We start from the raw sequence: 14033 nt of genomic DNA, 5'->3' as shown, positions 1-14033 counted from the left end.
CAAGTTACTGGATGACTCAAGATTAACTCAAAATAAACTTAAAATGAACGTCAAGTCAAAAAGTCCCAAGGGGAGGAGCAGCCGCTGCCATCCTGAACTGAAATGTTTGGGATTTCATTGCCAGCTGTGACACTTTTCCCCAAAATAGACCCACGTTTTGGATCCGGCACTTTGTTTCCAGAGCACAGAAATGCGATTAAGCAATATTGTCTGTGGGCTCATCTAATACTGTCCCTCTCTGTGTTCTGTCAGAGGTCACGGCCTGCTGCACTGGACACTTGGTGATCCCCGTCGATCGATCTCATCGGAGGGAGTGAAGGTGGAGCGTTGTGATTCCAGACGCCAGTCGCACTCACACTGCAGCAAGCTGACAGTCACATATCTGACTGCCAATGACACGGGAAGGTACAGCTGTAAATACACCAAAGATGGTTCAGACCACATCACCTCCACCTATGTCTATGTCAAAGGTGAGACATGCAAAGCGCACTGAGTCATACTGTATATTAAGGTGCACATATTCACCATTAACTAGTTGCTTATTAGTGTGCATATTTGTAGCATATCTAGTCCAGAATCTAAGTCATTTTCCAGCATGAGAAAAAACTGAATGTGATATTGTTTAGAAATACAAAGAACTAGCCCATAAACTCAAACACCGATAAGAGTTCTTTCTTTTTGAGTTGTTTTTCTTCTGTCTTGTTTGTTTTTTGAGAAAGTCATGGAAGACTTCCAATAAAAGAAAGGGTGGTTGTTAATATGCTGACACCTGTGTCGAGCTGAGCCCACAGACATTGGCACTTAATGAAATGTTTAATGAGTAATGATATTTCCGTGCAAGACACAAGAACCAAAGCAAAAGTGAAAAAAGGGAAGTGTCAAATACAGAAAGAAGGAAGGAAAAAAGGAAAAAACTACATTTTGCAACTATCCGGTTTATGTATGACAACATTTATTCCTGCCATGCAGGAAGCTGATTTTACTGCATGTATTGAGACTCAAGTGCAGCAGCTCTCCCTCTTAGAGAGAGATTGACAGAGAGATGAAGTGGTTTCTTTATTACTGCAGTTTCTTCTGGAGGTGGAAGGGTGAGCGTGATTACACGGGAAGCCCTGGTCATTGACTCTGATTTCCTGCTCAGGCTACCGTTTCCCTAAGTCTCCCCTGAAGCGTCACATGGCATCAGTTACAGTTTAAGTGTCAGTCAAGTGAAGATTGTGCTGGGCTGCATGAGGAGAGCAAATTTTAAGTGATAAGTCAGCTTCAGTCCATTTCACATAGATGTGTTTGTGTTTTTAGATAGTTGAAATAGTTGTAGACTTTGCAGACTGAAGTAATGCTGGATGCACTGTCTTCTCTTCTGAATGTGGTTACCAGTTCGCCCGTCTATCAGGCAGCCTGCTGTGCCTGTGTTTAGTCTAACACTCTCTTTTCAAAGCCCTCTAAGCTGTTTATTACATCATTTTCCATGTTTACTTCACAAATAATAGCTCCTTTATCACACCGCTACTGCTTGACCTCACACAAATCGCTGACTATTTGTCTTAGCAGCGAAGTTCCCACAGCGGCCGTGTGATTCACGGTTCCCAGCAGGAACATCCCACTAGCCTGATTGCTCTGCCTGTGTTCTGCTGCCCAGCTCCCTTCAGAAAAAGCTGATCCTAGATTTGGTCTCTGTTTTGGATGCTCTCACATCGCCCTGATTCAACTGCACTGCTAATCTCAGTTGTAGCATAAGAGCTTTTGCAGAGCATCAGCTCTAAAATTCAATACAAAACATGGTTCACCCAAAGGAGAAAATGTAAGGGGCCACATCTGCTTGATCGCTGACTGACCTGTATTTCAGATCGCACTTATTTTATTTTTTTTCCCACAGATCCTGAGCAACCATTTGTCCATCCCTATCATACGGCACCTTACGTCCTGTTCATCTTCAGGCATGAGACCAGCCTCGTGGTCCCCTGCCGGACATCCTCTCCTGATACTGTTGTAACACTGACAGGGGTAAGACCTCACAAAGACAATCATTTCACTGCTCGTGCCTTTCACTTGCAGGTTAAGTTGTTTTATTGTACTCTATATAGTATATAGGATGTGTTCATTGTTTGACACAGACTTTGAAGTAAAGCAAGATTGCTACTAATGCCACAGCAGGCTGTCCTTATCTTAACTCATCTTTGGGAAAAAAAAACAGTTTAAGGCGCCTCGTTGGTTCTCACACCCCTTGTGTGTTAAATCGCTCTAGCACACAGAAACAGACCAGGGACAGTGGCATGTCTGAGGGAAGCTCAGGGGCGGTGAAGGGAGTCTTTCTGTCTGCTTCCTGTACGAGCAGGAAGGTGCTCCAAGAGTGTTTTTCTCAGAATAGACTCTCAGACTAAATTTAGTCCCCCATCTCTTACAAACATCAGGAAATGCAGTAGAACAACAGCACACGCTGCACCCAGTCTCAGGAAACAACAGGTAGTTGCAACATTTGATACCAGAAAGCAGCAGAAGATGTCAGTGGAGGAGAGCTCCTGCAGTGATGTTGTTTGGTTGGCAATGCTTGCAGTGCCATGCCAACCACAAACATGTGTGCTTTCTATCATATCCGTAGCTTTGATATACGACCACGTGACATAAAGCCTACTGTGGACAAACACTTGTGACTCAGATGGCTCAGATAGTGGTCGTGTGACCTTCCTGCTCTTGGTAAATCTATGGCACTCCTCCTTCCTGCTCCCTTTCCTTCCTTCCTTCCCTTCCCTTGCCTCCTCTCCCACTCCAACTCCTGGCATAAGAACAATCATCAGCAGACACGTACATCCTTTTCCGAGACAGCAATGTTTCGTTCTCCATTGCATAAATGATTATAGAGGTTACACTCCACAAAACAATAAAAGCAAGTTAAACTTCCACCCTGATAGAGTCTGTCCCCGGCTAAGCCCAGTAGAGTGTGAGATACATGTTAAATGAAGTGTGTCACACTAAAGCCTGTTCGGCTCACTGATCTTTAACAGTCACAGATATCACCAAACATCTCTGGATACTGACGAAACATCTCTGCTCTCTTTCATCGCAGATCCCACCTTTACCGGAGAAGATTAATAAGGAAATGGTGTGGGATCCAATGGTGGGATTCAAGATTCCCTACAATCCCGAGAAAGTGTGTTTCTTACTCACCTGTCACACAGTGGTCAACGGCCATGAGTACAAGTCAATGTACATCCCTACGAGACATAGTGAGTGTGTCTTTTTGTCCAAGCTTGAACAATAGAGGTGTTGATTTCTCTGTGTCTTGAACATTTCATTATCCTTATATCTGTCTCCATTTTACAGCACTTGTTCTAAAAAATGTGAAGATCACCCCAGATCGAGTCAGAGTGTTGGTTGGAGACACCCTCAACCTCAACTGCACTGGTGAGACCACCTATAATGGAAGAATCAACTTCACATGGGAGTTTCCAAGGAAGAGAGTAAGTTAAGGATTTACTGATGACACTGCATGTAAAAGGGACCCTCACAGGTTGTAGCAGTGGATTTCATGGTACATCTTTTGCCTTCAGGAAAATCAACATTACATGAACAAGACCAAAGATGACCCTGCTGCTGTTGTTGTGATGAGCAAGGCTTTAGTCTTGTCAAACATTACCATGGAGGATAAGGGGGTGTATCACTGCAGAGCTGAGATTGAACCCACCAAACCTGAGAATGCCTCAGTAAAAGTCCTTGTTTTTGGTGAGCATGCCTTGGATGAGCTCTAATGTTTCACACACTATAAACATGTAACTGAATGATCACACAAAGAAGGCATCTAAATTATTGTCTCACTATGGTGATATTGTATCTATATGGTAACGACTGTGCTCTTATGTCTGTATCCTTCTGGCATGGATTCCAATGTCTGTTATTAATTTTCCTTCCAGAGCATCCGTTCCTCAATGTTTCCTATAAGCATGAGCGGCATAGTACAGTGACTGTCAGAGAAGGCAGAAAGAAGCTTGTGTTTGAGCCCAAGGTCAACGCTCTGCCACCAGCACAGGTGTTAGGATGGTAAGCAATGGTTTAGATTATGTACTGAGTGTTGGAGCATGTACAATAGAGGCTGTGGCAAACACTTAATTAAAATTTTCTGTCAACTTCCCATTCACTCCTTTCATTGATTATTATTGTTATCTGTGATTTTTTCAAAAAAATTCTGTGCCTCCAATTATTAGGTATAAAGATGGGGTCCCTATCAGGAAGAATTCCACCTGTTACAAGATGTCTGGCTTCAACTTGATCATTACTGATGTGCAGGAGAAGCATGCTGGGGTCTTCACCATAAGCCTGGGTAACCATGCAAAGGGCTTGTACAGGAATCTGAGCTACACTCTGGTAGTCGAAGGTAAGCTGTTGCCATGAACCTGATAATGACTGCTGATCCTAAGGAAATGAAGCAGTGCCTTGGCTGTGGACTGAGGCTGCCTCAGCACTCTGCCTGCTTTCAGTTCACTGGACGGCAGGTAGCAGCTCTAGTATGAGAGGAATTTGAGGGCTTGTTGATTCCAGGCCTGGATTGACGTAGCAGGGGCAGCTGTTGTTGATTATTGGGGCTCTTTTGAAGGGGCTTGGCGCAGTGTGTAAATGGCCTGGGCTCTATTCTGCACGCAGACTCCTGCCGCTCCATACCCCCTCTAGTCCCCAGCATTTATTTGCATCCTCACCATGTGTACACACAGTGCAGCTCACATAAACAACATGTTCTATACAGTATGTGCACAGCTTGAGGAAAACGAGGACTGAGCATGTAATTCATTGTTAGGGTGACTTTGGGAAGAACACTGATAGCTGTCAACACGAGAGGTTATAAATATTTAAGCGTTTGTGAACTTGAATGAAGTCTGCTCACTATGGAGAACAGAGAGGTTCTACCATGGGGGGGGGGGGCAGAGCTATTTTCACTGCATTCTTTAAACATTATCTAGGAATCCTAATAGCGTGCCAAAAAGTGGAAAAATCAACCCCCTTCTGGCTTGTATAAGCTTTATTTATGGTCCTTGACTGTCCCATTTTGCAAAACTTTGATTTATTGGAATGACAAAAAATAAAACACACAGACACAAACAAAGTGTAGATAGATTCCTGGTTTCAATTAGGGAACTATTTTAAACTTTGTTCATCAGATGTTTAGAGCTGCCGCTGTGCTCCAGATTATGAATGTGATAGAGTGTGCGAGTGTTTGTATGTGTGTGTGTGTGTGCATGTGTTTGTGTGTGTGTGTGGTGGGATGCAGATGCAAGGTTTGTGCTTTCCCAAGCCATGTTGCTGTGTGTAGCTTGACTATTTCAACTGGCCAAAATGGAGATATATGGCGAAGTGATGTGGACTGCCTCCTGAGGTGGCACTAGGATCTTGATCTGTTGATTCGCTGACCTGGGCATGGGCCACACTGGGGTCGTACTTTGACCTACAGCCCCGGGCTAGCCAATCATCCTGCCATTCTTCTCGTACACAGTGTCGAAAGGACAACTGGTGTCAATGGCACCCTTTTCATGGCTATCCATCATGACTGTCACCTCTCATTATAAAGACATTATGAGATTCCACAGTAGGCTGAGCTGAGATGGTTGATCTAACCTGTTGTCTCTCTCTCTCTCTCTCTCTCTCTCTCCCCTGATCTCCCTTTATTTTGTGTGTGTGTGTGTGTGTGTGTGTGTGTGTGTGTGTGTGTGTGTGTGTGCGCGCCTGTGCACTTGTGTGTGTTTACATGCACTTCTCTCTCACAGTGAAGCCAACTATTTCAGAGGCGGAGCTGGCCTCTGTGGACGTGCAGCCCTACATGTTTGGCAAGCAGCATCAGCTAACCTGCACTGCTTACGGGTTGCCCTTACCAACCATCATTTGGCTCTGGCAGCCGTGTCACTCAGACCCCACACTTAAAGAGTGAGTCACCTTCTCGTTATGTTGCAAGCATCGAAATGTTTAAACTAGATTTTCTGCTTTCACGCTCTGTTAACTTGAGAAGAACTGAAAGTATATCAGAGTTTGAAAGTCAAAGTGTTTATTGTCATATGCACAGCAAGAAACAAGTTTCCTAGTACAATGAAATTCTTACTTTGCCATCCATGAGAATACCAAGATAAAAAATATATAAAAAGCAACAATATCAGACACAGAGCAATTTAAAGAATCAAAGATAAATAAATAAACAAATCCGAGATAAATGAACAGAATTGCAACGGCTATAAACAGAAATTGCAAATGACTATATACATAACTGCAATGACTATACAGCAGTGCAAAGTGGTGTACTGTCTACTGTGTAGGTTTAAACAGTAGACAGTAGCATGTGCAAATTGGTAGAACTAAATCGTAAAAACAGTAAAGTACACAGTGAAGAGTAAAGTGTGAGGTACAGTGCAGTTATGAATGCAGCTGAATGAATGAGATAGTCCAGTTATCTGTTAAGGAGTCTGATAGCTGCGGGAAAGAAAGAGTTCTTTAATCTGGACGTCCTGCATTTCACACTTCTGTACCTCTGAATGATCACACAAAGAAGGCATCTAAATTATTGTCTCACTATGGTGATATTGTACCTATATGGTAATGACTATGCTCTTATGTCTGTATTCTTCTGGCATGGATTCCAATGTCTGTTATTAATTGGTAGCCTGAGGGTAGAAGTGTGAACAGTCTGTGCTGGGGGTGGGTGGGGTCTTTCAGGATGGAGGCAGCTCTCTTGTGGACCCTGTGGTGGTAAATGCTCAGCAGAGAGGGCCGTGGAGTCCTGGTGATCCTCTCAGCAGTCTTGAATCATGTTTTCCTGATTCAAAATCAGCTGCACGCCACTGGTCCTCCACTGAGTGAGGTGTTTCACTCTGTTACCTATTGTGTACTGTATGTACATTTTTAGTTGCCAGTTTACAAGAGATTAAAAGATTCAGGTTACTCTTTACTCTTTGTCCAGAAAACTGTTAACACAGTTTGTTTCATTATTATCTGTCAGGCTGAACAAAAATGGTAAATCATGTAAATGTGTCTACTGCTGTCTATATGTTGTTTGGGATTTGCACAAATTACAAAGCGCTGTTGGGGGACAAAACGTTGAGTACCACCACAGTGCTGAATTTGCATTCACAAATGCACAGATTTAACAGTCGATAAGTGTATTCAGAGCCACAAGCATATGAGGTTCCCACTATATCAAACAGATCAGCATTGACTGAATTGACTCCAGCCCAGAATGTGACACATAAAGAAACGCAGCCCTCAAGAACTGCCCTCTCGTTTGTGGTCAGTGGCTGTGTAGACTGAAGGGGGAACACTGGGAAGATATGTTAATCTCAGATTCCCCCAGCTGTTACACAGCCAAACAGAAATGAACGTATGAGTGACTGTGCAGGAATACCGGCCTGCTAGTGAACCCACAAACAAGGTGAACATTCCCTGAGGTCCTGGCTTGTCAACGACGGCAGGAGACCCGCGAGTCGTAAGATCAAGAAAACAATGGGCCATTACCCTTTGGTTATCAGGCCCCAACACCATTAACAAAAACAACACTGTGGACTTCTGCACATAAAAGACTAAATTATGTTATGTATTAGCCCACTTGTGCTTCCATTATGTTATTATAATTATTATATTGAGTAGATTATCTCAAACACCCACTTGTACTTGCCAGATTTATGATATATAATAGCAGAGCGGTAGTTGGGTCAAAGAAAGCAACTCTTCTGCAGGTCTAAAGATAATCAGGACTGGCACTAGGAACAGTGGCTGGGCTGTGGCAGACAGCTAATGAGACAGAGGAACAGCTATAGCCTGGTGGGAGGCCAATTGTGCAAAATGTTTGTTTTATACAGCCCTGACCCTGTAAAGTACCTGTCACTGTAGATCCAACATGTGGCCCTTCAAGATCGTATCTCATCTAGATCTTTGGGAGTTTGGAGAGGAGGGGAAAAACGGAGTGTGGGGGGGTTTAGGGGTGAGGAAAGCTTGCTATGTTGGATGTGTAATGAGGCTGATAGTGTAGGGGTAGAATTATGGGGGTGTCTTTATCACCAGGTTGAGAAGTTATCAGCTGTCCCTTGTTGACCGACAAGGTCTTAGGATCAGCCTTATCTCCTCTGGCCAGAACATGGGGGGGGGGGGGGTTTCCTGTATGAGGTGACGCACAGCACAGCCCTTCCTGTCGCTGTTGCTGTTTCCTCCTCTGCCTCTCCTCTCATCAAGCTGATTGTTCCCCACCGCGGGCGGTGGAGGGTTTGGGGGTGGGGGTCAAATCAAGGCTTGTCTAGGTTTTATTACCCAGACAGGCTGGTCTGGACCTGGACTCTACTGGGATCAGTCTTAGCGGTCTGTCACAATACCCTCAGCCTTTCAGAGGTCTTTTACAAAAGGACAGCAAGTTGCACATTATAATAGTGTGATCTAAGCAGGATGTGTTTTCGCAGTACACCAAGTTTCCCGCTTAGAAACACATATAGGATGCTTTTTCTTCTGTTATATTCTTATGTTATTTAAGGTCCAACACGTGTCTATCTGTCTACACGCATACTGACAGCATGACTAGATGGTCAGTCTTATTGCATTTTCTCTTGTTCTGCAGTTGCATTGCTTCCACCAACACAGTCCCAGTCAGTGTCGATGACAGGAGAAATTACTCCAACAACTGGATTAAGAGCATAAACATCAAGCCTGAACTGGTTAAAGGAAAAAACAAGGTATGTGGTTTAATTTTGTGTGTACTGTGTCCATGTGTTTCATTTTGTTTTTAAATGGATGCACTTGTAGCATACTTTCTACACTGTGAAATGTGGTTGCAAATTAGCAGTAACCAGCTCAACAGTAGGATTTATGAGAACTGGATCAAGATTAGTCAATAGCTCAGTCAGCTTTTAGTAGAAATCTTCTGTGACTGGGCCTTGAAAGTCAGATTCAACATCTGAAATCCATAAATCAGGCAATTTTCCTCATATTGGCTATGATGTAGTGTGTCTCTTCACTGAAAATGATTAATTTTGTCTGCATTAGTTTTGACTTGTGTAATTGTGACCAAAACTCATGAAAAGGCCCTCCAAGGTTCCTTTTAAAGAAACCAGATTTGTGTTCTCAATGCCACACTTGATTTATTCTTGGAGTAAGCTGGGAAAATCACTTGGTTTCACGCATATGATGTACTACATCTGAAGAAGAAGATGCTATTGATAAATACTGCACATTTGAAACATTGATGTAAGAGCTAACATAGTTAGCATTAGTTTTGCTTTGATGCAATGGCCTTCCTATCAGGAGCAAAATCTCCCTGCCGTTTGAGGCCCTCACTTTTGAAATGGTGCACCCAAAACTGAAAGACATAATTCATTTCTTTTTAATGGAGTGAAATACACCCTCAGTTTCACAGTTTTTTCATATGACGAAGACCTGTAAATAAAGCAGCTATAGCTCCATCCTAGTCCTTGCCAAACACACATCTATTACTCTGACATCAGTTAAACTTTTCAGCTGTTGAGACTCTTAGAGCTAAGCCTTATAAACAGTACAAAAGCTATATGGCTTAAGTCATGCGTGTGCCAAGAGCTGAGAACAGACTTTTATAAATTCTACCCAACAAACATTACCTATCACGATGAGCCACTATACACACTGAAAAACAGCTGGAGTTGCCTTTTGTTATTGCTATAATTGCACATAATGTAATTAGAGAAGTGAGATTTGATCATGAAAACAGTGCATTAAAGCAAATAAGAATTGTCTTGGTCAGGCCTATGACTTTAAGTAGATTTAGTTGTCTTACACCTCAGAATATTGTTATCTAAGGCATCAATGTGTTCTCTATCAGTCTGTCATATTTTCTCAGGAAACATCAAACACACATTGCCACGCAAACTCCCAAACATGCCACACAGTGAGGAAACTGGAGACATTTCTGCGAATGTCCTGTGGGAGCCTGTTACTAAAACTGTTCACCCCAAACATAATTAACAGCAGGCCTCAGTGCCTCGCGAGAGTCTGTCTATTGGATTAGGTTAAAGAAACCCATTACAGCAGGGTCAAATTAGGGCACAAATTCATTGGCATACAAGTTTTCAGCAGGAGACAGAATCAGTGACCATCATTCTCAATCCAAACCTTTTTTTTGTTCACTGTTGTCACCTGTGTTTCTGGTGCATAAATATATAGGTGATTCAACTGTTTGCTCACCAAGTAATTGTAAATCTGGCCGTTTTCACAGGGCATCAGTTCTAATATGTCTCTGACATAAATAGGGAGGGACCACTTATTTACAAGTACTTGCGGCCAACCGCTGGTGCTTTATGAGGGTGAGGACTAAGGGTCAATGATAACAAGCAGCAGTTTAAAAGAAGAGGGATTTGTTGGAAGTGAATTCCTCTCTGTCACCCCACATAAATCGTGTTGGCCCGTGAATAAGAACGTAGTCAGGGCCGGGCCTCTGAGTGGCTCCCCAAAAGGCCCAGTAGAGAGGGAGACTGGCCCGGGTCATAATAAAAGGAAAACACCAGGGGAAGGCATGGGCACAGAGGTCACAGTGTGCCTGGTCAGGTCACCTCTTAGGGACTGTGTGTAATCGTTTAAATGACTGTTTTCGAGCTTGGGTTACATTACGGTGAGTAACAGCTGTAACATAATACCATAAGGCCACTCCATCAGTGTTTTGACAAATGTTAGAGCAGCATGAATTGGACAGTATGATATAACTTTTTAACACTTATTCTTTTACAGCCTGGGTGTTTGTGTAGTGAACATTGTGAGTGCAGGGAGACTGAAATTGTTTCATGGCTACAGCTGTGTGTCTGAGAGTCTACACAATAGGTCCTACAAGCCCAGGAAGTTTAGTCCAGCATACACCCAGACAATACACCCACATCATTCACTCTCTTTGATGTAGCTGACTGCCCCCAAAAAACAGATGTCACTGTGAACACTAAACAGAACCCCACACATGCTGGCCCTCACCCAAGTTTCACGTATTATTTTGTCTATTTAAGCCATTAAAATGTTGTAATGTGCAGTGACAGAATCGAGTGTGGCATTAGAAGTGCTCTCCAGGAAATGGACATTGAGCCCCGGCAGTAGATGTATAGCACAGGTTTGAAGCCACTCAGTGGGTTTTAAACTCCAGATGTATCCTTTCATTAATGTGACACGCTGGAGAGCATAAACCAGGCCAGGTTTGGTCCAGACCTCTCACCCGCCTGTTAACACCGACTCACTTCTCTGACCGGGAATTGTCGAAGTTAAGCATTTGTTGTGTATCTCAGCCTATTTTATTCTGCTTTCAATAATCAGTTATAATTTCCTTATTGATCCCAATTAGACTGTGAGTACCCTGGTGATAGGAGAGGCTAACGTATCAGGAAATTACTCCTGTGTGGCCCAGAATGAAGTTGGCAGCAGCATAATGACGATCCCTTTCTACGTTGACGGTAAGTGGGTCATGACAGCTGAAATACCAACATTTAAACTGTAGCTGCTTAAGTGCATGCAGAAATACTGCTGAGTTTTACTGCAATAATTGCAAAGCGCATTATATCGTGCACAGGATTCTTTCAAATGATCTACTGTACACATCCGGTACATGCTGTAATGAATTGCAAGAACAGTGAAGGAATGCGCAGATTGCATTGTGCAATAAAGAAACCAGAGGGGGGCATTAATTGAAACCATCTTCCTCTGTAGCTGAGCAGCTTCAGGGCGGAAGAGAGGCAAACTTGTCCTGAGCCATATGGAGTGTTATAATGGCACGCGTTTGAAAACAGCTATGAATAACTGCATTCCTGCTCCGGTGCCAGCAGGTCATTCCTCTTTATCAGTGAGCCTTGTGCTATGAGAATTTTCTTTTTTATGTGCCGCTGAGCAGTTCCAAATGTTTCCAAAATGAATATCCATTGAGACAGTTATGTAATGATAGTGGGGATGAGGTGTCACTGCACACAAGCGCGGTTCACTTTGCAGCAAAGTGAATCGCATTTCTTTAAAAACTGAGTGACTCACAGCTCAACTGTAAAGGATCGCTCTTGGAGAGGGATGGATGTAGGTGAACCCATAACTGAGGGGATGCCAAGTACGAAAAATAAGTCTCCCAGAGTGGGAGAATTCCCCAGAGGAATCACGCTCTCTTCCAGAGGTGAGGGGGACGGAGAATGATGGAATGCTGCTAAAAAAGAGGACAGAATTGTAATAACAGCTGTCCTCTCTTACGGAACACAGAATGCTTTCCAGCAATCTGAATAAACAAGCACAGTCTGGTTCCCCTGGGGCCCAGACTCAGCTTCTCTCCAACTGGATGAGTGTAGAGTGCCATCAGCAATGCTGTCCACTGGCAACGTGCTTCCAATTAACAGTGATGAAACAGGAAATAACTGCAAATTTGACATTCCTGGCCTTGCAACAAGCAGCTTTGTGTCCAAAGCCGTTGTCCAAAATAGGATCTCGGGCCAGCAGGATACGTGTCGCTATTCATGCATGTTAAACAGATGATTTGGTCTCTACTTTGTCACACCAGATCACTCTGAGGAAATTACCATCCAACCTCAGGCAGCCATCGAGGGGAATGACGTCAGTCTGACCTGTAGGGCGGCTCGCTACATCTACACGGACCTGCAGTGGTTGGATTCTTTGAATCAAACGATCACTTCCAACGTGTCCAGTCTCCAGCTCAGCCGCTACTCCATTTCTCTTTCTCTCCATCTGCATAATGTGTCCCAAAAGAGCACTGCAGGTTACAAGTGCCAAGCATACAAGGTCCACAAGGGGGTTGAATTCAAGAGGGTTGCACTTACTGTGGATGGTAAGTTAGACGAGGACATGAGCAGCTGATTGCATCTCAACTGTAATTGTTACTGATTACAACACTATCTCTGTTACTTAATAGTCAGCTGATGTACTGAGATAAAATTAGTCATTCTGTACAAGTGTGGTCCTGTGATGCATGCTACTTTATGGTTAGCACATACAGGAACAGAGAAAGCAGTCATGCAGCACTTGATGAGTTGCATGACTGGGTAAAGTTTTTTTGCTTTTCTTTTTGTTTCCTTTGGTGCAGCGAGAAAACGCCCCTGGCTCAGTCAGAATCTGACAAATCAAGATGTGAATAGCAGCAGCACCCTGATGCTGGCCTGCTTCGCTCTGGGAGTTCCTCGTCCCGACATCACGTGGAGCAAAAATGGCGTTCCAGTGGAAGAAGGACCAGGTAACGTGAGAATAGTATTGCATGTGCCATGGTCATATTAGAAATTATTATGATAATTTTGATGACCAATGGCACAAGCGCAGTCCTGGCGTAGTGCTGCACAGACTGGATGAAGAGCTGGAAGAGAATGAATACGTTTTGTTATTAGCTGGACAACACAATCACCAGGTGGAGCTATCATTCCCTTTGAAAGCTGCTGACAGGCCAAGATTTCTTCAGTAATGCCACACCCCCAAATACTGTGAGAAAATAGTATGCTAAATCCCTCCCATTGAAAATATTATATCTCACTAATGGTGTTTGAGGTTTTGCAGGTGTGTTTTGAGGTCAGCCACACTTGTTACAAGCTCAAGTGTCTGAAGAAAGTAGCATCATTTTTGCTCTCCTGCCAGTCCAGAGTGTTAAATCCTACATCAGCTTGACTGAGAGCTTGTGTGTTGCAGGTATCACACTGGGTGAAGACGGGGTTCTGACCATCGAGAGGGTGAAGAAAGATGATGAGGGTCTGTACGAGTGTACTGCCAAAAACGCTGAGGGTGTCGCTAAAACAAGTGCTGTTGTTACTGTGCTCGGTAAGTCCTGCAGACATCTTGGGGTATTAAATAGCGAACCATCAAAAAAAGATCAACAGTCCAACTTGCGCAGGTGACAATACTGCCTTATCAGTGTGAAGCGGTGTGTGCTACAGTCAGTCAGCTACAGATCACATCAGATACACTTATCATCGCTGCATATCCAATCAAAGGGTCTCAAAGGCCCTTTTCGCCTCGTGTTTTCTTGTCACCACTGCAAATAGCTCTGGTCTGACTTCAGCATGAAAAGTCTCCCTTGACAGAAAATCTGTAGCTGCCAGGAA

At 43.6% G+C, this 14033-nt stretch overlaps 1 protein-coding gene across 1 annotated transcript in view; it reads left to right on the top strand.

Annotated features, from left to right (window-relative positions):
• kdrl (kinase insert domain receptor like) overlaps nucleotides 1–14033 on the top strand; it is a 45413-nt gene that overhangs the window by 9098 nt on the left and 22282 nt on the right. The window contains exons 3-15 of the mRNA XM_070962854.1: nucleotides 253–470; nucleotides 1877–2004; nucleotides 3065–3224; nucleotides 3322–3458; nucleotides 3549–3720; nucleotides 3909–4035; nucleotides 4200–4369; nucleotides 5751–5907; nucleotides 8573–8687; nucleotides 11303–11411; nucleotides 12491–12775; nucleotides 13031–13177; nucleotides 13621–13749. Of these exons, the coding sequence (XP_070818955.1) occupies nucleotides 253–470; nucleotides 1877–2004; nucleotides 3065–3224; nucleotides 3322–3458; nucleotides 3549–3720; nucleotides 3909–4035; nucleotides 4200–4369; nucleotides 5751–5907; nucleotides 8573–8687; nucleotides 11303–11411; nucleotides 12491–12775; nucleotides 13031–13177; nucleotides 13621–13749 (2054 nt within the window). The remainder of the gene's footprint in view (nucleotides 1–252; nucleotides 471–1876; nucleotides 2005–3064; nucleotides 3225–3321; nucleotides 3459–3548; nucleotides 3721–3908; nucleotides 4036–4199; nucleotides 4370–5750; nucleotides 5908–8572; nucleotides 8688–11302; nucleotides 11412–12490; nucleotides 12776–13030; nucleotides 13178–13620; nucleotides 13750–14033) is intronic.

The sequence above is a fragment of the Chaetodon trifascialis genome, chromosome 5, assembly GCF_039877785.1.
Source record: "Chaetodon trifascialis isolate fChaTrf1 chromosome 5, fChaTrf1.hap1, whole genome shotgun sequence".
Lineage (NCBI taxonomy): Eukaryota > Metazoa > Chordata > Actinopteri > Chaetodontiformes > Chaetodontidae > Chaetodon > Chaetodon trifascialis.
The sequence above is the reverse complement of the archived record's forward strand: the minus strand, read 5'-3'. Positions and strand labels throughout refer to the sequence as shown.